Raw genomic sequence first — 24,327 nt, 5'->3', positions numbered from 1 at the left:
AATAACACCAGTAGTGCCATTTCACAATAAATAAAATATTAATAAACAAATATGACATAATAAATAAACAGACACACACACATAAATACATAAATAATATTAAATTGATATTGAATGAATATTAAAGACATACTAAAAAAAAATACCAAGCCCCATTTCTCTTTGGACTCCACTTGATTTTAGTTAACCCGGTGACGTCAGGGGAGAGTTCCATGATCGGACAGTCTTTCTATTGAAGTCACTTTTCATTTTAGGTGATTTGATTTGTATTCATACGTAACCTGCATTCATTCTGGTTTGTTTTTTTTTTTTTTCATTTCCACTCAGAGAAGCAGTGGGTGGCACCACCGAGCCACCGTTCCGCGGCGATTTCACTTTTATTTTGAAAAACCCGCTGCAGGAAGACACATTCAACGTGGCGCCGCGGCTCCTCGGTTTTGACAGAAACGGCCGGCAAACACCTCCGTCCGGATCACCTCGGACTTTTCCCATCGCAACCGGCCCTCCAGGGGCCACCGACAGCCCCCCACCCACCGCCACGCAGCAGCGTGGAAATGACACGAACAAAATAAAGGTAAAGTTTTTCTGCGTCGATTCAAGTGTTGCCGTAGTATTTCCGTGATTTTTCCGTTGCTGCTGTGATTTACTTTCAAAAGAGGAATAGAAAGAGAGACACTGAGAAAAAAAATCTTCATAGTAAGCCTTTATTGCTTTAAAAATGTGGGTTTTTTGAAAAAAAAAAAAAAAGTGCGATGCCGCGTTCAAAGTCTCCATGCTGTGATTGTGAAATCTCTTTCCCACCCATAAAAAAAACTAAAATAAAGAAATTCGGGCCACATGAGTGTCATCCCCCCTGCTCGTAATTCCTCCAAACCGCTATCTAGTGCCCGTTAAGTTACTCGTGTGAACCAGTTTTAACCGACCCCCTTTCCGGGGTCCGGGTCGGACTGGGAGCCCGAATATCTCCGACCGCTTCGAGGGACCGTGAACGCAACAGTTCCATCCCTGCGACCCGGCGGCCGTGGAGGTGTTTGGAGGTCAATACCGACCACGCCTCTGGGGAGAATTGACCAAAAATGTATTTAAAATTAGATTTTGCATGAGTTTGCACTCACAGGCTGCTTTGCAAGCTCGGTTAATTAAAGCATATCAAACAGAAGTAATTTATCACCAGACATTCACCGATAACACCTGCTCCTGCACACAAAGGTTGGCTTTCTTTACTAATATTCTCAGCCTTGTTTATCCAAACACCGGAAAAAAAAACATCAGCATGAGATCAGCTGTGATTCTCACCCCACCCCTTCATGGACTGCAGGTAGCGTCGAGAATGTCAACAATGCTGTCCGAGCCGACTGCTCTGCCCGACACCATTTCAATCGTTGTTTTCTCCTTGGGGAAAAAAAGCAAAACAAATTAAAATACCGTCTCATGCGTCATGGTTTTCTGGAAAGGATAACTGGAGGTCTGAACAGCCGGTGGGCCTAGAAGCGTGCTCAGCAGAACGCCCCAAAAATTGCTTTCATCGTGACACAATGTCTTAACTCTCCTCGCTGAATTCTCTCGCCAGTGCAGCTCAGAAAACAATGCCAGCAAAGTTTTTTTTGTTGCGTTGGATCATGAAATAGCCCAAACGCCGCTTATAATGTCACCTATGGGCTATCCCTTCCCTCGCTAGCACACACACACATATAATATATACATACATACTCGTCAAGTTAGTTCACATGTGTGTGAAATCTACAAAGATCGAATGGTTTTTCACCACCTGTTTTTTTGTTTTTTAACACCAACACACACACACACACAAATACTTTTACAGGACTGTGGCTTCTCTGGGAACAAATGACATCAGTGTGTGTTTCCGTGACTCAGCTGGACGCCAGACTGAGAGCGAAGAAAGAAAAAGAGAGAGAGCGCTGAAGGAGGGGGAGGGAGGTGAAAGACTTCAGACTTGGGAGAGGTTGAGACATAGAGTTGAAATGGTGTGTGTGTGTGTGTGCAAACATTTGCCTTTAGCTGCAACTAATGCAAGTCAGATGTTTAGGCGGCGCATCTGTCTGAACATTGGATACACACACACACAAATGTACCAGACCACAGGCTGGTGAGTTGCCTGATTGATAATAAAAAATGCAAATTCACATGAAATTACAGTGTGTGTGTATGTATGTGTGTAGCATGGTCACAATGTAATGTCATTTAAAATGTCAGGTCAAAGTCAACTTTATGCTAAATACTGCCATACGTTCACACATACAGAGCATTGAAGTAGCATCACTCTAAGACCCAATTTGCAAAAGTACAAAAAAATATTAAATAATTTAGAGCAGAAAACAAAGATGAGTTATGCTGACATAGTTATAGTTAAACTGCAATTTTCTTTTGATTTGTTTTTAAAGTGACAGTAGCACTAAGGTGTAGTTGCATGAAAAAAAGAAAAGTGATAGCATTTTTTTTTTTTGCATTTAAGTGAATGTGTGAGTGAGTCCATGAAAAAGCTCTTATGGCAGGCACTTGATGACAGTCCAATGTGTGTGTGTGTGTGTGTGTGTGTGTGTGTGTGTGTGTGAGTGGGTCAGTCGATGGGGGGCAGAGCTTGGAATGCATGTGTGTGTGTGTGTGTGTGTGTGTGTGTGTGTGGCTCAGAGGTCATAGTGTGTGGGTGTGAAAGAGACTCTGCAGTCTCCTTCCCGATAGCAACAGAGTGAAGAAGCTGAAGAAAAATAAAATAATAAGCATTGGGTGGCAGAATCACATATTGCGATATTTCATGAGTAATGTTCATAATTGTGTTTTCTGGGTAAAACTTTACTGTAAAATTTTTCATTTGATCTAAATTAAAGGAAATATGGAAACTAGTTACCTGCATTACAGCTAACTGTAAAATTACCTCAAAATCGATTCCATAGGAAATTAAACCACATTTAGCTGAAATTGAAGTGAGAATAGAGAAGAGACCAGCCTGTTCATGCAAACACTCATTCATCATTCATTCTTTTATTATTTGTACCGCTTATCCTGCAGTCAGAAGCGCTGGACATCCAACTGTTCATGCTCCCACTCACAGGTCTTAAGACGTAAACTTTTTTTGGACTTGTTTAATGTCAGACAATATCTTCACAAACCGGCCTTTGAGGCGTGGCGGACAAATACAACAAAATAAAATGATACGACCAAGACAAAAATTGTGGTATTTTGTAAATATCATAATAAATGTGAATCCACTGTGAGCTTGTATGCAACTTTATAAGCGGCGTCCTCTTGACATGCACCAACAACATATACAATGCTCTCTGGTCACTATAGTTACGCTGAAACATGCCTTCAAAATAAGATACACCAGGAAACAAATATAAAGTACATGAAAAATACAACTCACCATAATGCTAAATCAATGAGAGCCCCGAGTTTGTGTCTCTGCAGAGCGGGCTTGGTGCGTGGGAATCGCCTGTCGCGATAAATCCATATTCTGAAGTAGGTCTCCTGGTATATTGTCTGTTAAATGCAGCTTTCTTTTTCTTCACGGTCAAAGGCTCTTCCTCTGTCTCCCTACTGGGCCTTTTCCCCTTTGCAAAGAAACTTTCCGTTTTTTTTACTCATTTTGCTTGCTTGTGTTTTTAACATTAGCGTTCGTGTAACACGTGACCGAAACAAGCATCTCGACGTGAGTCATAGACGGATGTAACAGAGAGAATTCGGTCATTTTTCAAACTGAAATATTGTTCGGACTCGGATAAGAAATAATAAAGTTATTCATTCTTTCCGTGCGGCCCTGTACCAAGCGACCCACGGACCGGTATCGGTCTGCGGCCCGGGCGTTGGATACCGCTGATACATAGACATACAATCACTCAACCCCTGATTGAAATGTTATAAAGACACATGCAACCATCATCCTCTAATCTGGGCAATTTCGTGTCTCCAAGAACCTCCTGCATGTTTTTGGACCGTATTCATCCATGTCATTGTAACTGGGACTCCGTAAATGTGTGTCAGTTGATGAATGTTTTCTCGCAGGGTGCGTTTGACGTCATGGCAGAGCTCCCGTCTGGACTGTTGGAGGCCTGTGTGGTGGTCGGAGCGTCCGGCGATAAACTCCGGGATATATTCCACGTATGTACGCACACACGTGCTGCTCTCCTATGGTTTCTAGAATATTATTTAACCCTTTCCTCAATTTATATCCTTTTTGGGCTAAGTCCATTCGCGTCCTGCTTATTTTTGTTTAATTTCTTCAATGCGATTGACACTGTTTGTGTTCCTATCCCTGTTGTTGTTGTTGATGTTTTGTTTGTCTTTTTTTTTCCCATTCTGTTGTCCATTCTTATCCTTGTTTTTGTTGTTGTTGTTCTCTCTGCTGTCTATTTATTTGTGGATGTATTCTGCTATCTTCTACTTGTCTCTCTATTTATATTTCTATTCATATTATTGACACTATAACTGTTAAGCTACTGTCAAGTTGATCTTTTCTAATGTTATCTTAATTTCTTTTTTTTTTTTTTAAGCATCTTCCCCCGCAAGGTAAGCCAGCCGAACTTCCTCTGCTGGAAGCCGAGGTCCTTCAGGTCCACATCCCGCCCTTCGTCTCCAAGGAGACCAATTCCAATCAGGCGATTGGCCCGGCGTTCAGCCGCGTGCAGAGGAGGAGAAGCTTCATTAAAAAGGTATGATGCACGATTTATTTTCAACTGTTATACATGCAAATCGTGCAGTTTGCGCTTTGGGAAACACTTTTACCTCAGGTTTTGGTCGTCGCTGCAGACGAGGTTGTGCGCGAGAGCCGATCGAACGGCTGCTTTGTTCACTTGTAGCTTTAGAGGACATTTCAGGGGTGTGTGTCTTGAGATGCCAATGTGGCCAACGGGAACGTTGTCGTTTGCAGAAGAGACGAGATCGCGCCGCGGACGCGCAGCAGAACGGAGAGACGGCCGGTCGCGCCGAGGCGTCTCCGGCCACAGAGGACATCAGCGTACCCAAGGATCTGGACCTCATCGCCCTACCGCAGCTATGCTTCCCCGGTAATACGTTCATCCATTCACACCCTCTGTCCCTAGTTGTTTACTCTCAGCTGCTTTGCTTTGTTCATATTTTATTTCAAAATACACACCTAGTGTTCTCGTGTATTCCTACTTGCTAATGCCTTTTTTCGACAGATCGCTATGTTATATTTAGTTTTGCGCTGTATCATGTTGTTAATGTATATCAAATGATGGAATCCACAAGAGCACTAAATGTGATATCCAGATTCTTAATTCTCATTACCATGAGAGTAATTTCCACCTGTAATTACTGTAATTTTTGTACTGTAGAGCGCATCTGAATACAAGCCGCACCAGCTAAAAATAAGAAAATAAATATATGTGTACATATTTAGGCCGCATTTGTCTATAAGCCGCAGGTGTCCACGTTGTAACATGAGATATATTTTTTTCAAGTTTTAATTGAATACATAATGGTAACATCCACTTTCTTTCTGAACTGTGCCTCCATTAGGCTGTTGAAAAAGATTAATAATAATATATAATATATAAAAATATCTAAAAATAATATATAATAATAATAATAATAATAATAATTGTTATATAATATATTAATGGTAATAATAACATTAGAAAAAATCCATCCATCCATTTTATATCCCTGCTTTGTCCTACTCTAGCTGATTGATATCTTGGTCTCCCTCTTGCTCATATAAATATCTTTTATGTAGATATATATATATATATATACTGTAATTTCCGGACTATTGATTGTACATGAATATAAGCCGCACTGGCCAGCTGATCTCTGTCTTTGTCTTCCTCCTGCGCACTGAAACCAGTAAAGTCATCTTCTTCAATGTCAGAATTGAACAGCCTCAGAATTTCACAGTTATTTGATTGGTCCGATGCAATGAGGCTAAATGTTTTGAAGCTCGTTAGCCCAAAAAAATGAATAAATCAGCCGCATCATGTGCAAAAGCAACAGCTTATAATCTGGAAATTATGGTACAAACCTTGCTCATTGTCTGGCTATGTATTAAACTGTGCCGAACGTGCACAGCCCAGTAACAGGCCTGTGGCGTTTTTCCAATTTATGCCGATCAGGTGGTCTTCAGTTGGCCAGCGAACACCGAGAGGACAGCTATCACTTCCTGGTTTTTACCGATCTGTTCGGGAACCGCACCCACGGAGTTGTTGCCCAGTACCACAGATCTGTGCAGGTCCGGACACACACAAACACACACACACACACACACTGAACGATTGTCTTGCAAATTGAAACATTCGCTTGATTATTGGCTCGCGAATCCTCTCAGTCCTGCTTGGAAGGCGCCCTGCCGAACGGCCACAGATGGAATTCGTCAAGATCCCGTCTTTTTTCACCCTTCGCCGTGTGCGTCATCTCCAAGTTCCCGTACTACAATGCCTTGAAAGACTGCTTGTCCTGGTAAAAACCTATTACGTCGGCTCGGCGACGCACTGGGAAAGCGGACGTCTTGAGGTTGAATGTTCTCTGCCCGGGTTCTCAGTCTCCTGGCTCAGCTGCGCCCGTCCAGACAAGCTGACTTTGAGGAAATGATGAAGGAGTTTTCGGCGAAGCTGTCCCTCGTCCCTCTGCCCCCTCCTGGACAGCTGCACGTGGTCAGAAGCCGCTCGCTCGTCTCCCCGTCCTCGCTCTGTCCCTCCAGATTCTAAAAAAACGTTTCTCCCCGTTTGTTCGCCAGTCCTTCAGCCTCCGTCCTCTGCAAGTGGTCCTTCCTGCCAAGGAGGATCAGGACAGCCCCGTCATTGACGTCGACCTTCACCTGCCTTTGCTCTGCTTCACCCACACCACGCTGCTTCAGGTGCGGACATTTAACCATCGGCGAAAGGAGCGCATTTAAGCAGCGTGTCTCTTCTTTCTAAAGGTGTTGTCCTGCCTCCTCCAAGAGCAGAGGCTCGTCTTCTTCTCCTCCGACTGGGCCCGACTCACCCTGGTCGCCGAGAGTCTGTTGCTGTATCTGCAGGTGCGTATCGGGTATCATTGAAATATTTTTTTAAAACAAAGCGAAACCAACCGTTTTGGATTTTATTTTTTATTTTTTCCCCCCCCGTCTGGATCAGCCCCTCTGCTGGCAGCAGCCCTACGTTCCTGTTCTGGCGAGAGGAATGCTGGACTTCCTCATGGCTCCCACTGCCTTTCTCATGGGCTGCCACATCAGTCACTTTGAAGAGGTTGCTGCAGTGAGTACAGCCTCTCATTGTCTGTCACGCATTCCATCCTTAAACCTTCATCAATCGGGATCCAAACACAGAACGCCGTGAAACGTCTTGCCTTCGGGTTTCTTTTATATCCAAGTGGTTGTTTCTCGTTAGAACCAGAGGCCGACTAAGCAATCTCTCTTGTTATAGCTCTGACCCGGGCATTTTACGGCCTGCGGGCCACATCCAGCTCGCAAAACAATTTTTGCAAAATTTTAACAAGTATTTTCAATCAATATTGAATTTAGAAACTCCTTATTTTTTTCCCTTTGTTTCATTTTGTATGGATGATTACATACAAAATAATCTTGGTACATTTATATGATCATTAATGATTTTAATGTTGAAATAATATAAAACAAAAAAAAATGTAAATATTTAGATTGCAATTTTTATTTTGTTTACTTTATATGATACCTAGTTGGCCCGTGCATAAAAATCAAGTAAGAATTGTGTCCCGCCCCCGTTATGAAAATTTGTTTCACAAATGCCAGTGAAAAATAATACTTTGATCACCAAACTAGGCGGCTCTAAATCCTGCCTGCAGCACGCAAGAAATTTGATATATGATCACAGATAAAACATTCCCAGGGAGAAAGATTTATATTTTGCGCAATGCCCTTTGAGCAAGACCCAACAGATGATTTATCGCCATACTGATTTTGATCAACTCGACTCGTACGATCTTTCATTCTGCCCCCGATTGGCCCGGAGAGCGACGAAAGAGCTGACCAGTGCGCTTCAAGCCACCGGCTTTATTTTCTCCGCGCTGAATAAACCGCGTCGTAAGACTGAGCCAAACAATGTTTTCCTCAGTGTCACCGAGAGCGTCGGTCTGTGGGGGTCGGCTCGGCACGGCGCCGTCCCGGCACCCCGCTTGAATGTGCTTGTGTTTTCGCTCAGGAGACGGAGGACCTGATCTTGGTGAACGTCGACGACGGCAGCATTCAGTGGTCGTGGTCCGAAAGCGTCGACCTGCCGGTCGTTCCCCCGGCTGCGGCGGAGTGTTTCATTTCACGGTGGCGTCAATTTCCCTGAATACGCAAAACCAGTTGTTCGGCACTGCAGTTTGAATTACATTGAAGTGACACTGCGATTATAAACGTACCGCCGCTCTCCCCAGAGCCGAGTGTCTCCAGCTCCACTACGACCTGGAGCTGTGTCACCTCGGGGCCAGCACCGACGCCAACGCCCTGCGATGCCAACGCAGAGATTGGCAGAGGCGACTGAACGCTCAGATACAGAACATCTGCCTGGAGCTCGTGGTCAATATCTTCAGGTTGGGCTGAGTGTGTGTGTGTGTGTATTTTCATTCTCCAAACAAAGTGGTCAGTATTGCAACATCCTTCGCTTTTTGGTTATTCTTACACTCTCAGAGGAGTCCAGGACTTTCTAAACTATGAACACAGAGTTTTCAACAGTGAGGAATTTCTGAGGACCAGGGAGCCAGCGGACCAGTCCTTCTACAAGAAGGTACCTGTAAACACACACACACACACACACACACACACACACAGACCTACATCAAGTGTGTGTGTGTTCACCAGTGACGTGCAGTCACTAGAGGCAGGGGAGGCCGGGCCTCACCAGTCATCCTGCAAAGAAAAAAAAGTAAAATAAAAAAAAATAAATTAAATGGTTATATTTATTAAGTGATTTGTGCTATAAAGTTATTTTAACTTAACTATTTTTAATTTGTTTTTTCCAAAATCGCTGAAAAAAAATCACATTCACCGTTCAAATATGAAAAAGAGACGTGCGATGACTATGATTCTGCTAACTGTGCTGTATTGCTGTCTCTGTGTATGCCACTAAAATTTTCAAACACTTTTAATATATGAACTAAATTTCCATAGTTTAGCCAATGCGTATAATGTTTTCGTCAACATCTGTAACGTGTTTATTGTGCTGAGCAAAAAAACGACTGCGAAGAGACATTAAGTGAGGCACGCAGTTACGGTGCCTCGCGGTAGGGGGCACTGGTGAGATGGGATCCTTCTTAATACTCGCCTACAGAATAATAGAATTAGCAATAGCAAGCTACGGTAAAAATCAGCCATGAACCTCAGCGCACGTCACTGGTGTTCACTCATACTCAACACCCGGGCTGTTCTGTGTTGTGGCTTTCCCTAGGTTTTAGACACACATATCTTCCACTCGTTCCTGCGAGACAGGCTCAACAGGAAACAGGACGGCTTCAGCCGCATGGAGCAGAACACGCGTAACCATGCATACAGGTATGCGCATGAATAATGCCATGATTGTGGGCGGCTGTTGAGTTACAGTGATCCCTCGCTATAACGGGGTTTACTTTTCACGGTTTCGCTACTTCACGGATTTGCATCGTGCATTGTGTTCTGCATTCTGATTGGCTAAAAAGTCACTCCGCTTCTTCTCTACCTGTGCGTCAATAACGTTGGAGTTTAATATGTACACGTACATAAAACAGCTTGGCAAATTTACATCACGTACGTGCAAATTCTCTTGCAATTTCGAGTTTCTCAAAAACCCATGATGTCGACGAAACGCTCTGGACCGACAAAAGCACCTTGCAGGGCCCAAAAGGCAGCGGAAGATGCTATCTATCGCAGATAAAGTTAAACTTCTGGACATGCTAAGGGAAGGTAAAAGCTATGCGGCTGTAGGTTGGCATTACGGAATTAATGAATCTTCCGTTCGTTCCATAAAGAAGGAAGAAAAAAACATAAGGCAGACAGCAGCAATAAGTTTTAATAAGGATGCAAAAAAGGTTGCAACTGTCTGCAACAAGACCGTGGTAAGGATGGAGTCTGCATTAGCTCTGTGGATTAATGACTGCATTAATTGTATCATAATTGTAAAAAAAAATAAAGGTTTCTGCTTCACGGATTTTGCCTATCACGGGTTGTTTTTGGAACGTAACCCCTGCGAAAAATAAGGGTATTCTGTATTCCCAAGTCCCGCGGTACAGCTAGCTGAGGTTTTCTTTACGGATCCAGAGCGGGGTTTTGTGACAGAGCATGTCCGGCCAGGCCAGCTCACTCAGTTCAAGTCTAAAATATTTGTTTTGTGATAAGTTGTGTCCTCCAGCTTCAAACCTCCCGGCAGGTGGTGGTGCTTAAAGTTGCGCAATATTGACAAATACCTTGCACGTGGCTGATTTCTGCCTGCAGCTTGCACGGCCTCCCGATCCGCAGGTGCGATTGACGGCCGACCCTTTCTCGCTCAGTGTCAGCCGGACCCGGCGTCTCCTGTGTGCAGGATAAGCCGAATAAGTAACGGATGAGCTCCCGCTCTTCTTTTCCCGCAGGAATCGCGCAATGACAGAATCACCGCGCCGGCCTCACATGTTCGAGCTCTCCAGGAACGGCTACAGCAGCTACGGCAGCCCGGAGAACAGGCTGAATAAGAGGCTGGGGGCCAGCATGCCCAACCTGGAGCAAACCACCGCCGACTCCATGTTCGCCATCAGCCCCAACAGGCCGGCGTCCCTCAGGAAGCTGACGCCCGATATCGGTGGGTGCCGCCGAGCGGATTACGTGGAGGGTCGACGGTTTCTTTTTAAAACCCTGCGTTTCATTCCAGGCCTGAAGTCGCCTCAGAAAGCGGTGAAGGTTTTCCGACTCCCGGACTTCCCTCCCCCTTTAGCCTACCAGTACGTTCAGAACTATTACTCCGACATGCTCGCCTCCCTGGGCCGAGCCATCACCGCCACCCCGCCCGAAGAATCCGCTCTGCTGGCCAGGTACGCGGAGAGAAGTGCAAAAAGAGCATATCGATACCATCGGTTATGAATTTTGTTGATTCTGGAATCCCGACTTCCCACCCGCCCTCTAGGTACCACTACCTGCGTGGGCTTGTCAACACCGTGTCCAACAGGCGCCTGGACGCGCTGGATGACTTCCAGAGCCTTTACAAGACCGACTCCGACATCTTCCCTTTGCAAATGGTGAAATCGCTGGTGGACTCGCTGATGGAGGCCGAACGCGCGCAGGTCATTTTCTCTTTACCCGCCAGGCTAACGTGAATGCTAAAGATACCCCATTCTTCAATATTGCCGTTTGTGCACCACGTAGCGGTAGCAATGCTAGCCTTGTGGCGGCAAGATTTTACTCGCGTTCGAACGGGTTTCCACCCGTCGACTCAAGATGACAAAGTTCAAACAGGGCCACGTGCTCGCTTTTAAAGTACACAACCCCAAATATGTATGAGGCGTTCCAGTCCAGGTTCGATGTAAAGTCGAAAAAGACGGCTTCATGCAGGTAGAGAATTCAAACGACGCATTGAGTATTATTCTTTTCCTTTTTTGGCCAAGTGGAGGGTAAAGGTCAAGCTCAAGGCTGTCAAACTGTTTATGTTTTTTTTCGGGGGTGAGGGGAAATTGGGATTTCACACCGCGAGTTGCTAAGAAAATGGTTTGGTTGCGGACCGCACAGAGCGTCCTTCAGATGGTTTCTGGGAGAATCTCCGCGAAACTCCAAAGTGAAGAGGAATACTTGACTGGCATGCTAGGAACAAGACAGGGACGCATGATCTCTTCCTCCAAATAGCAGCAGCGCTAACAGTTACACGGTAATAGCTGAGATGATGCAATAAAACCTCTGATATTCTTAAAAGAAAGAACGCCTGGTGAGACCAGCTGATCAAGCCAGACCTCCCGGGAACCTACAAATTGAGGAAGCTCAAGGACTCGGGAGAAAATATGAGATTATTATCCTGCACGGGTGTCGGGTACTTGAATGCAGACAGGATAGGGACAGTGGGAGGAACGAGAAAAGTGCATTATGGGATACCCCTTAGTATACTTATGGTGGAGCTATTTGGAGCCGTTTCCCCACAGTGAAGAAGACAACGGGAGCCACACAACCCTTTTGAGATTTAAAATGAATGAACATAGCGTATAACGTTTTTTTTTTTTTTTTTTGCCTTTATGCTATGTATCTAAATGCACTGTGGACAGCAAATTAGGAATTTCACTGTCCAGAGAAACATGTTTCTACTCTGTGCATAAGGCAATAAACGCTTTGAATATAGAAACAAAATGTGTTGCAATGAATAACTGCAGAGAAAGCGAAATTACATTTCTGCATGCATGCAACAAAACATTTTGAGCTCGGAAGAAAAAGACGTTTGGTTGAAGGTTACTTTTAAGAAAAATAATCAATGTCTATTTACGTCCTTCTTGTATTTATGATAAAAATGCCGAACTTAAATGACCCACCGGCAGCAAACCAAAAATGGCGTCCTCTCTCTGTGCTGTCATCCTTTTACTGGCGTGTGCAGTCGTTTATTAAGAGCGACAAAAATAATCCAACACATTTTATTTTCATGTTACAAGATCTGCATAATCTTCAAATTGAAATTTACATTTTAAAAATGAACCAACTAAAATAAATATACATTTTAATTAAATACTCGATTATTTTCAAACGCCAGAGGGAGCCGCGGGTTGCCGCCCCCTGCCTTAGCCTAATGCTAACTATAAACTTTCTCAAAAAAGAAGGTTTTAAGCCTATTTTTAAAGAAAGAATGGGGTTGGATCGACATTCAAAGATGGTTTCCCAAGAAGGGAAGTTCGCTAACTGAATGTTTGGCTCTCCAGGGGCCACAGGTAGGGTAGAGATCTGACTTGGTGGTCGGATTCTCTGAAATCGTTGCTATGCGGGGGTCAAGATTTGGTAAAAATATAATAGAGACCCTCCTAGTGGCAGAAGGACCAGTTATTGTTGTCGTCGTCCTCGTCGAAATCTCACCCTGTCGTCCTATAAATGACAGGCCGACAGACGACCGGAGCTCAAACGCCTCATCAGTCGAGTCAAGCAAGACCAGGAACGGGAACGCGCACGGCACGGCAAAGGGATGGAAGAGGGCACCGTAAAACGCTTCAAGCTGCCGAAAACATACATGCAGCCGGAGGAATTTGTGAAATGTGTCCAAGAATCGGGCATCGTCAAAGAGCAGGGGACCATCCAGAGACTGTTTGACGCCCTCACTGTCGGTAAGTACTTCGAAAAGGCCTGCTTGCGGTGCAGTATTTTACAGGGTTTTTTGCTGGAAATTTAATTAAATAGCATTAAATTCAATGTCTAGAGCAGGGGTGGCAGACTCGCTGCCCTCGGAACAATATTTTGTGGCCCCCTGCCTGAAATTGAATCTTTCTGATTGTACAGCCTGCGTGTTTTTCTTATATGCATCCGGGGGTTTTATACGGTGGGTTTTAAAAAAAAAAAAAAACGGCGAGGAAAAAATGAAAAAGTGTATTTGCAATGTATTTTTTGCTTCAAAATTTGAAAACTTAATGATTTTTTTAATGAAAAAATATGTAGTGACATTGTTGAAACGATCTTTTCTTATTTCTAGAAAAACCACAAAGATGAAAGCAAAAAAGGAAAAAATTAAATACACTTGATGTGGACAAAGCGTTGTTGTTTTGTAATTTTGTTATATAAACATTTAGTAATTTCGATCAGAATATCAGAATAGGAGGAAGTGAGGAGTTACAAAAAAAAAAGCATGAGGTGTGTGTGTGTGTTCAGAGGGAAGCTGGCAAACTTGCAGAGGAAGCTGAAATGATGAAATAATCACCTCGTCCAGGAGCTACAAGGACAAAAGCCTTAAAATTAAAAACGTCAGAGTCGGCGCAAAAAGGAAACAAGCTAAGAAATGCGCACTAATAATCGTACACAAAGTTAATTCCATGTGCTTCTTTTGCTTCATTGTCACTCAGAGGGTCGTATTACATATTTGCTACCGTGCAAAATCTATTTCAGATGCAAATAAAGGACATTATGATCAATAAATCTGCAGTTGGACATGGGAATTAAATATGTATAAAGGGGTGTTAAAAAAGGGCATTAAAAAGGATTAAATTTGATTAGCTGATACCAGCAGAAACCCTGAATTAGGAACTAAGTGGTCCCTTAACATATGAATTTAATTAGTTCCAGAAATGGGTTCGTATGTTGATTTTTTTTATTTTAATGTTTTTATTTTTTTAGCTTAAATGAATTTTCCCCATTTAAAATAACAGAAAAAAAATTAATTTGTTCCAATCCCACCCCCAAAACACTTATCGTGGACAGATTGCGATTATATTCACGTGCAATATCGGTCACATGTACGCCACGTTGGTTTTTCGCTATTATTTTGCGCTTGATTTCCAAAGAAAGCATCTTCTGTCTTGGGTCACCACGTGCATTATGACGTGCATGATGATTATAAAAAAAAAAAAACACAAAGTCAGCACAAATATACAACATTATGCCATACAAGAGATAGGAATTTTGATTCGTATCTTAAAAAATTCATATTTAAAGTGGTCATTTTTGCCAAAACACAATCGAAACCTTCCTTTCGGCAGGAATCGGTGAAACAAACGATGGACATCGATGCAGTGCTGCAAAGAAGGCCAAACCTGCATTCTCAATTTTTTTTCTTCTAACCTTCCTCACAAAAATCCCAAGCATGTGGGCTTCCGCTGCCTGTGCAAACATCTTCCTGGCAAACATTTAGCACCTCGAGTTAATGATTTCCTCGGAACTCAAAAAAAAAGTGATTTTCTTTCCACGCACGTCACGAGTACCACTCCAGTTGTTTTGTAGAATCCTTCATATGGTGATGTTTAACGTGTGACTGCCAATTTGGCTGATTCTGATCTCTATTTTGATTCAAACATATGAATCACTGATAAAATCTTCATAACGTCCCATTGGTTGAAATAAACTTAAACTCACGTATCCAGGATTTGCATGATCCCATTCTATTCGTTGGCCATTTATAGACACAAAGTGGAATATTGTACACGCGTTGTTATCCATTAAATGAAATTATTGTTTATTAGATATTCTTAAAAGCATGTGTGTGTGTGTGTGTGTGTGTTGTAGGTCATCAGAAGCAGGTCGGCCCAGAGCTGTTTAGAGTTTTCTACACAATCTGGAAGGAGACTGAGGCGGAAGCGCAGGAGGTGGGTGGTTGAATGTTTCTCCATGAGCATCTTTTGTAACGCTCACACAAATCTGCTGAAAAGAATTCTGTTTACTGATGCAGCCGAGCCACAACAAACAGCTGGATAGTGTGTGTGTGTGTGTGTGTGTGTGTGTGTGTGTGTGTGTGTGTGTGTCAGCGTAATCACAACAGGCATTTTCCCACAGTTTGTGACAAATCTAAAATGTTCAATTCTGTGCGTCCGTTTGCCATCCATCCTTTATGTTTTTTTCATATCATTATCTAAAGCAGACCCGGGCGTTTAAGGCCCGCAAAACTATTTTCTTTGAATATTTTAATAAGTATTTTCAATAAATATTGAATTTAGAAACTCCTTATTTTTTCCTTTTGTTTCATTTTATATGGATGATCACATACAAAATAATGCCGGCACATTTATATGATCATTCATGATTTTAAAGTTGAAATAAAATGCCAAAAAATGTAAATATTCAACCTGCAATTTTCATTTCTTGGCCTGTGCATAAAAATTAAACAAGAAATGCGGCCGGCCAGTCAAAATAATGAAATAGGGAAATCCTGCTTTGTTTTGCTGTATTTAAGAAACGGTGTGCAGTTTCTGCATCCGATTTTGGAGGAATTCCCACCAGGGCGATAATCCGGATGGATAAGAAGAACTCGAGAGGAAACATGTCAGTTATTTTGGGCCGAACCATCAGATCGAGAAGATATTCAAAGACGTTTTGGCTTGGGGGGGGTTCTATCTCAAAAATCCTCATGCATCTCCAGGAAACTGCAGTCAGAAGCTTTGTAATTCTTTCTGTTCTCCTGCCCGGGTTCCCTGTAGGTGTGCATGTCGCTCTATGTTGATTGACAGGTGTCCAGTCGAGGCGAAACTCCGCCCCCTAACCGGGTGTCAGAATAATCAAAACAATTAATAAATTAAAAAAAAAAAAAAAAAAAATTCTGTTAGAAATGTGTGTTTTCACACACATGTCTCCTCAGGTGTGCTTGCCCGCGTCGGTGCTGGAGCACATGGAACCCGGAGAGTGCGTCTTCAAGCTCTCCTCCTCGGTCAAAACGAGCCGCGGCGTCGGAAAGATCGCCATGACTCAGCGGCGGCTTTTCCTGTTGACGGACGGACGGCCGGGATACGTGGAGGTGGCGCAGTATCGGGACCTGGAGGTCGGGCAGCAGGAAAACCCTCACGGTCAACCTCGCCAAAGAGTCGCTAGCAAAGGGTAATCCTAACCTTCTCCTCCAGGAAGTGAAGGTGTCCTCCGCTCCCTTCCTGCTCCTGCGCATCCCCAGCCTGAAGCTGCGTGTTCACGGGCGGAAGGAGGCCTTCGAGGCCAATTTAAAAACGGAGACGGAGCTCTGGAACCTGATGGTCAAAGAGATGTGGGCCGGTCGCATCATGGCCGATCAGCACAAGGTAAAACGAATGCAATGCGAGCGAGTGTGTGTATGTTTGACCTCCGTGACCTTTCACGGGCAGAAGCGTGCACACGCTCAGATAAACATTTTCTGAAACGATGACATTGAAATCGCCGACTTTCATTCTCACGTCTGCATTCCCGTTACTTCTGTAATCCATAATCGACTTCTCTTTTTTTCGTCTTCCTGTTGTCGCGGCGGAGACGGAGATGATTGATTTCGTCGATCAAACGGCAACATTTATTGTCTTTTTTTTTTTTTTACACCTTTGCGTTTGCATGCTAGCAGATTTTGCATGATTACTTTTCCCGTCGGTCCACAGCTGATAGACCCATGATTTGATCTCTTCCACACAAACTGTATATTTTTTTATTTTAAATGCTGAAAAATGGTTCTCTGCCCCCTCCAGGACCCCCAGTACATGCAGCAGGCCTTGACAAACGCCCTGTTAATGGATGCGGTCGTGGGCAGCCTACAGAGCAGCAAAGCCATCTACTCTGCCTCCAAGCTGGCTCATTTTGACCGCATCAAAATGGAAGGTAAGAATTGACACACTCACACACACACACACACACACACATGCATGCAAGAGTGCTGCTCCGCCTTCAACACACAGTGAACAATTGCATCACACCCTTGAGTAAGGAAACACCACGGCTGCCTTTTTCAAGGATGAGATTTCCAGATAGGCGGGAGGAGCCCGGACGTAAAGCTTGCAGAGATCTGTGTAGACGTATTGGAAACCTCTTGGCGCCGAGGCCGTCCGTATGAATCGGTCTCTCAATAGTGGTTTATGTTTTTCAGTCCCCATGATGGTTCCCAAGACAACGGCGGAAACGCTGAAGCACAAAATCAACCCGTCGCTGGAGCTCACGGCGCCTCAAGCGGTGGACGTGCTTCTGTACACACCAGGTAACACGCCAGTGGCACAAATCCATTTTTTTTTTCTCCCCCCACAAATTCACTCACACACAGGTGTCCTCTGTCATCACCGCTGCTTCCTCATCCAGAAAACCGAGTCCGTGTCAGATTCCGGTATATTTTTTTAGTCGTCAATGCTCATCACCAAGGAGGCAAAGTGTCCGAGATGTTTTGTTTGAAAATGATAGAAAGCGCGAAGGAGATTTTAGGGAATTAAAGCATGATTCTGACGTGTTTATACCATGAAGGGATTAGTCTTTTTTGGTAATCTTCGCTTCAAACAAGCGCAGGTCACGTGGAGCCATGGGGTTAACGAAAATCCCCTGGTGGCCGTGACCGGAAGTGCATGAGCTGCACATCGTGCCACCATCCATCCATCCATCCATCCATCCATCCATCCATCCGTCCATCCATTCATCCATCGGGGATGCTGGCATCTATCCCAGCTGTCATTGGGCGGCAGGCAGGAATCGCAGATAGACAACCATTCAGGGCAAATTTTCCCAATTTTTTTCCAATTGCACGTTATTGGACTGTGGAAGGGTTTTCCCACAGTTTGTGACAAATCTCAAATTTTGTGTGTCTGCTAGTCATCCATCCTGAATGTTTTTGTGCATACGTCTATGTTCATATGATGTAAAGCAAACCCACTGAGCGTATGGGTGATCTTCTCCTGGAAAGACACATTTCCTTGAGGTTCTTGGCATTCAGCATCTTAGCATTTAGGCAAACCAAGGGAAATCCCGCTCTGTTTTGCTGTGTTTAAGAGAGTGAGCACTTTCTACATCTGATCTGGAGGAATTCCTGCCACGGCGAGGATCCGGATGGATAAGAAGAACTCGAGAGGGATCACGTCAGTTATTCTGGGCCGAACCATTTCGGATTCAGGGCAATTTTTCCCCAATATTTTCCCCGTTAACCTGCTGCCTGTTTTTGGACTGTGGGAGGAAACCCACGCAGAAGTTCCTTCGTGCTGTGAGGCCAAAGCGCTAAACACCACCTTGCAATGCGATTTACCAGAAGGATGGTATCAGCTATAAAAAAAAAAAAAAAAAAAGAGAACGCGCACACTATTTTAACCCGCCTTATCTTTGAACGAGCCGAGTTTTCTCGAAGCGACCTTTCCCCCGAACCCCACGTAAAAAGCGTTCAGAAGAATAAACAAAACGAATCCACGTCCTTCAGCGGACATCTGGGCACACTTACACCCCACACCCCTGCTTTTACACACTTCTACAGTCATACTTGACTTTCATACACAGAGCCAGCCTTTTCAGTCGCTCTCCAACTCAAAAGAACAACTCCGGCTATTCAGATCCTCCCGTCTCTCAGCCGTTACGTCTCCTCGCTCCCCCTCGGTTTGAATATAGGTCACTGAATTGAATCGCTGGCTAAAGGCCAGACAAACCCCCGCCTCTTTCTCTCCCTCCCGCTCCGCTCTTTCTACCTTCCATCATTCTCCCTGCTGACCTTCTCCTCTTGTAACAGGAAATCTGACCGTTGGGCGAAGCTCGGGTGGAGTCGGAGGGCACATTCCCGAGATATTGTTCAGGCTGACGATGTTATATCTTTTAAATCGGTGATTTTCCCGGCATAGTGTTATTTACATTTCCTGTTTGACCTCCTCGAAGAGTAAACACACGCTTTCTTTGGTTGCGATTATTGTGAAATAATTGATCCTGTGTGTGTGTGCGTGTTTGTGCATGTGTGTGTGTGTGTGTGTGTGTTTTGGTGTGTTTCAGGTCAGTTGTGGGTGGCCGTGAGCGGTGGGAAGGTGATGATCTTTGATGCCTCCAGCTGGTCTCTAACACACACTTGTCACGTCGGGAATGCAAGACTGGTAAAACACTCACACACACACACACACACACACACACACACACACACGCGCGCGATGTTGTCTGGGAGTTGTTGACGTTTCTGAGCTCACTTTCCCACTGTTGGTCTGAATCCGCAGATACAGAAAAAGAAAAACACACATGCATGCCACACACATCAGATACAGATAACACCCTTTTCCTCAGGTTTGGCTTCTTTTTGCTCCCGTGTGTTCTTATCTGCAGGCCTCACGTTCCGGTGCAGGATACAGTATTTCTGCATGCCTTCATAAAAAAAAAAAAAAAAAAAAAGAAAAAAAAAAAAAAACAAAAATAACCTCCTGTGCAAAGGGACTGTCAGAGCTCAATCGGTAAAAAAACGGCACTGATTCGTTCTGAGGTAAATCGAGTTAAGAGTTGGGGACTGTGCTGTTTTGCTGACCTGGAGTCCAGGTCCCAGTCACATGAAATAACTTATCTATATGTGTGCGTGTGCGTGTGTGTGTGTGTTTATGGTATTTGCAGACTGGCTGTGTATTGGTGATATATTAAACACTTCAGGCCGTACTCTTGCACAACGCGTTAATATAGGCTCTTAAAGTCCAACCATTGTGGTTTAAAACTCTTACAAATTATTTAAGAACTGAGCAATTCAGCTGAAAAACTGGAGATGTGACTTTAATAGTTTTGATATGAGTTTTGAATTCGGCGGTAAGATCATGTGTTCACTAACGGGTTCCTGTGACTGGTTGTGCCGGTTCACTCACGTCCCCTAGTGGTTGCATTTAGTAAGTGAGTCAAGTTTTTTTTAATTTTTATTTTTTTTCAACCTTTATTGAACTCACAAAGTATAAACTAACAAAGCATGTAAACAAACAAACATGGCTGAATTCAATCGGACATTAATGATGTTTAAAAAGACTCTTATTTACAGCTTAATGGGGAGTATTATTCATAAATCAGTATATTTTTTGGTTTTGGGATTTTTCCATAAGATTTAAAGTGTTTTTATATAATTCAAAATCACTTTTAAAGAAGGTAAAGTGCGTCATCAAGTGGCATCGGATCCAAATGAACCAAAGGCCAAAATAAAGCTCGCCAACTTGATTTTATGCACTTGTGTTGAAACCGAACATAGATAGTTTTTTTTTTTTTTTAAATATTATATGATGCTGTTTTCATGTAAATGATGTCCTGAAAGAGCAACGCTTTGATACTTTAAAAAAAAAAAAAAAAAAAAAAAAAAAAAAAGCACAAAACAGGGAAATCTGAAATTTGATCTGAGTGGGACATTTCTAAAAATGTAATAGAAGCAGTGATGCAACATCCTGTGTGGAAAAGGTCCCATCAAACCTTGACGTATTATAATTTTAGAAAAAGAACGTTAATGGAGATCATGGCCCCTTGAAGCGCACAACTGCAGAAATTGGCATATAATGTTTTTTTTTTTTTTTTTTTGCTTTTATGCCATGTATATATAAAATATGTGTTGCATTTTTTTTCAATCAATGAACACCTGCAAGAAAATGGAATTACATTTCTGAACCAAACAAAAAAAAAAATATTGGGGATTGAAGGTTACTTTTCAGCAAAATACTCCATTTCTATTTGAGTCCTTCTTGTATGTATGAAAAAAAGAAAAGCTGAAGGTAGATTATCCACCGGCAGCAAACCAAAAACGCCGTCCTGGAGGCTGTCCGAGGCCGTCCTCCTCTCCCGAAATGTAAACTCTTCCCGTTCGCTCAGAATTGCATGCTGGCGGTCGACAAGGACCAGGTCTGGATGGGCTCCGAGGACTCCGTCATCTACATCATCAGCAAGGTGGCCATGGTGTGTAACAGGCAGCTGACGGAGCACAGGTCGGAGGTGACAGGGCTGGCGCTGGACCTCGACAAACTCAAGTAAGCGTCTCGAAAGGGTCCTGTGGCGTTTCGTCCAGGTTACCATAGCAACCAGCTACAGCAGAAGTGTAGAAGAGCATTTAAACATAGTATACGTGCATTATTCCAAGTGCTTAACAGCATTTGGTAAGACTTTGAATTACAGCTTCTTTATGTTGGTTTTGTTTTTTTTCGGGTGTGTTTTGCTTCTTTAGCCAGAAGGTGGCGTACTCCTGCAGCGCTGAGGGAGCCGTCATGGCGTGGGACGTGTCAACGCTGCAGGTCAGCTCTCGCAACCGGGGATGGGGAACGCCTTCCTATCATATTTTTCATTTTTCAACCTTTTGAACCTGTCGACCCACTCAGGCGAAGAGGAGCTTCCGCCTGTCCTGTGACCGCCTGCTTTCCATCCACTCCTGCAACGGGACACTGTGGTGCTGTAGGTTTCGTGATCGTGAATATGCAAAATATTATAGATTATGATATATAATATAATATGCATAAGACAGTATGACGGATGATCATCCAGGTCTTTGTGTTGAGACGGTGTGTCCTCCCGGTCTCCAGGCTCCAGGGACAGCATCATGGAGGTGTGGAGGAACGGCCTGCTGAAACATCGCACCAACCTGCCGGAGCAAAGGGGAGCCGCCGCCGCCGCTTTCTGCTCCATGCTGCTCCTGCCCGAGGTGACGGACGCGCTTCGTCTTCTCCGCAGGGCTATGACGTTCACATCTCAGGCCGTTTTTATCTTTTAATTTATGTGTGTGTTTGTGTGTCACAGAGGGAGGAGCTGTGGAGTGTGTGCACGGACTCCAGAGAGGTGTGTGTGTGGGACACCCAGGACACGGGCAAACCGCTCCAGCGACTGGCGCTGCAGGACTGCACCGGATGCCATTGTATGATTAAAGTGAAAAACCAGGTGATGCAATCTGTGCTCACACACACACACACACACACACTTTTCCCTTCAGGGGTCGCCACAACAAATCAACTTCTCCATCCAACCCAGACCAAGGCATTTTACTGACCTGTTTCTCTTTTTCATCTGGCCTGCCAAATTTTCTTTAAATATTTTAATATTTAAGTATTTTCCATCAATATTGAATGTACAAACTCCTTATTTGTTTAATTTTGTATGGATGATTACATACAACATTTTGTCCGTACATTTATATGATCATGAATGATTTTAAAATTGAAATAAAATGCCAAAACATTTAAATTAGAATTTTCATTTTATTCAATTTACTTGATACCTTGTATCAAAATAACTGGCCACTCCTGATCTAACCCTATTCTCTGTATCTTCCTCTCTCACGTCAACTAACTTCATATCCTCTTTCCAAGAATTCAAGACTTTTATTGTTATTTCATGGAGTGCAGTAAAATTCAGAGATAGTAGCTGTCAGGCTCAGGGGAATCAAAAACAGACAAAAACAACCTTAAAAAGCAGGATACAGCATAACAGCACAGCGATTGGAGGATCTCTGGGTTGGAGATATAAGACAGAAAAAAATAAAAGATCAGAAATATTAAAAAATATACATATCTTTAACGAATGTGAAGAATAAATCGATGAATATGTAGAAAGAAAAAAGTAAAAAAAGTGGAAAAAAGGGTTTATTTGCACTGTCCTGTATGTGAGGTTCCAGCATGATGACGGCTCTGGGGTAAAAACTATTTTTCAATCTGCTTGTTTATACCTTGAGTTTCCTAAACTGCCATCTCGATGCCTTCTTATCGATGTCTCACTACGTCTATAAATCTTCTCTTTGGTCTTCCTGTCGACCTTCTGCCTGGCGGTGCAAACTCCAGCATCCGTCTAGCAATCACTATGTGCAAATTTCAAATGTAATTACTTATAATTAGATTTTAATTCCAACAACGGTGGCCATGTCTCTTCTCTCAGGTGTGGGTGGGCGCCTCCGGCCGCAGCTCCACCAAAGGGAAGGTGTATATCCTGGATACGGAGACCCGTCAGGTCCTGAAAGAACTCCACGGACACAACGACAAGGTGCTGGCGCTTTGCTCGGCGGAGGATCGCTACGTCCTCAGCGGCGCCGCCAAACAAGATGGGAAGATCGCCATCTGGAAGGTGGAGTAGGGACGGAAACGGAGCATTTCGGGACGCAACCGGCGAAACTGTATCTGGATCTTCCTGTTCTGTATTAGCTTGGAGCTAATAATGCTAAGATATGAAGGAAACATGGAAACCGACGTGTATGATTTGTTTTTCTGGGAATTTTATCCGCCATTTGAATTTTCCAACCGGCAGTGAGTTGAAGGCACGCCAGTAGATTTACTTTTTTAATTTCTTTTTTTCTCAAATTTGCCTGAAACCGTATTCCCCTGAATGCGAACCGTCCGTGCCGAGAGTGACTGAAAGACTCCCGTGGAAAACCTGGCTCTGCAGCAACTAGAATGAGATGACCTCGTTATTATACATATACTCTATTTATTTCCTCAAAGGAGCATTTTTGTCTATATTTACAGGCATTTGAAGGGCAATAGTTTTTGCATTTTTATATATATATTCATTAAGTATCTGTGCTTTTCTGAGTTCTCCCCGTGTCTGCGTGGGTTTATTCCCACTATCCAAAAGCATGCAGGAGGTTCATTGGAAACTCTGAATCAGCCAGATGTGTGAATGTTTCTATTACCTGCTTGAATGTTACACGTCATATGTTCTCAGAGGTGCCAGCAGTGTTTTTTTTTTTTTTTTAAATCTATTTATATCTGTTTTTAATCTTCATCCTTTATATTGTGTTATTGCTAACACTCGCTGAGAAGTAACCAAGCGGGAAAAGCACAGACTGAAATCACTTTATATAAACTTTATTTCAATATCTCACAGCCTCTCCGACTCCAGGAGGACGAGAGGACTCTAGAAATCTAAAGATAAGATGAAGGAATGCCTTTATTTTTAAGCTTTATGAAGTTAAAATGTATGCAATAAAACATTGACGTATTTATGAAACGTGTGGAGCGAGAAGATTCATATTCCTCATTGTAATCGAAGTTTATCATTGAGTGTTTAGAAAAACTATTTTATCAGACTTTATATTGAAATAACAGACTGCTAACAAGATTTTTACTATTTTTACTATTAAACCAATAATGTGC

General features: G+C 43.4%; 1 protein-coding gene across 1 annotated transcript; it reads left to right on the top strand.

Annotated features, from left to right (window-relative positions):
• Positions 1 to 206: 206 nt before the first annotated feature.
• dennd3a (DENN/MADD domain containing 3a) lies at positions 207 to 24,327 on the top strand. Its single transcript, XM_086178384.1, has 30 exons — positions 207 to 574; positions 4,021 to 4,116; positions 4,509 to 4,667; positions 4,886 to 5,021; positions 6,090 to 6,205; positions 6,302 to 6,432; positions 6,515 to 6,626; positions 6,710 to 6,829; positions 6,893 to 6,991; positions 7,089 to 7,208; positions 8,130 to 8,245; positions 8,350 to 8,505; positions 8,603 to 8,699; positions 9,360 to 9,463; positions 10,516 to 10,721; positions 10,791 to 10,950; positions 11,043 to 11,199; positions 12,981 to 13,203; positions 15,089 to 15,168; positions 16,155 to 16,334; positions 16,414 to 16,584; positions 16,996 to 17,125; positions 17,391 to 17,498; positions 19,250 to 19,347; positions 21,071 to 21,225; positions 21,420 to 21,486; positions 21,571 to 21,643; positions 21,772 to 21,890; positions 21,986 to 22,123; positions 23,114 to 24,327. Exons 2-30 carry the CDS (start codon positions 4,036 to 4,038, stop codon positions 23,306 to 23,308), a joined length of 3,807 nt encoding a protein of 1,268 aa, XP_086034510.1. The 5' UTR covers positions 207 to 574; positions 4,021 to 4,035; the 3' UTR covers positions 23,309 to 24,327.

Source organism: Fistularia commersonii, chromosome 30 (genome assembly GCF_037954325.1).
Source record: "Fistularia commersonii isolate RoL2024-O1a breed Wild chromosome 30, RoL_Fcom_v1.0, whole genome shotgun sequence".
In the NCBI taxonomy this organism is placed as follows: Eukaryota; Metazoa; Chordata; class Actinopteri; order Syngnathiformes; family Fistulariidae; genus Fistularia; species Fistularia commersonii.
This window is presented reverse-complemented; position numbering and strand designations above follow the sequence as displayed.

Bases quoted from the DNA above. Each gene is read 5' to 3' on its own strand.
- dennd3a (XM_086178384.1), top strand. From the start codon at position 4,036: ATGGCAGAGCTCCCGTCTGGACTGTTGGAGGCCTGTGTGGTGGTCGGA. The intron at 7,209-8,129 runs GTGAGTACAGCC...GTTTTCGCTCAG, and splicing joins ACTTTGAAGAGGTTGCTGCA to GAGACGGAGGACCTGATCTT. The intron at 16,335-16,413 runs GTCGGGCAGCAG...CTTCTCCTCCAG, and splicing joins CGCAGTATCGGGACCTGGAG to GAAGTGAAGGTGTCCTCCGC.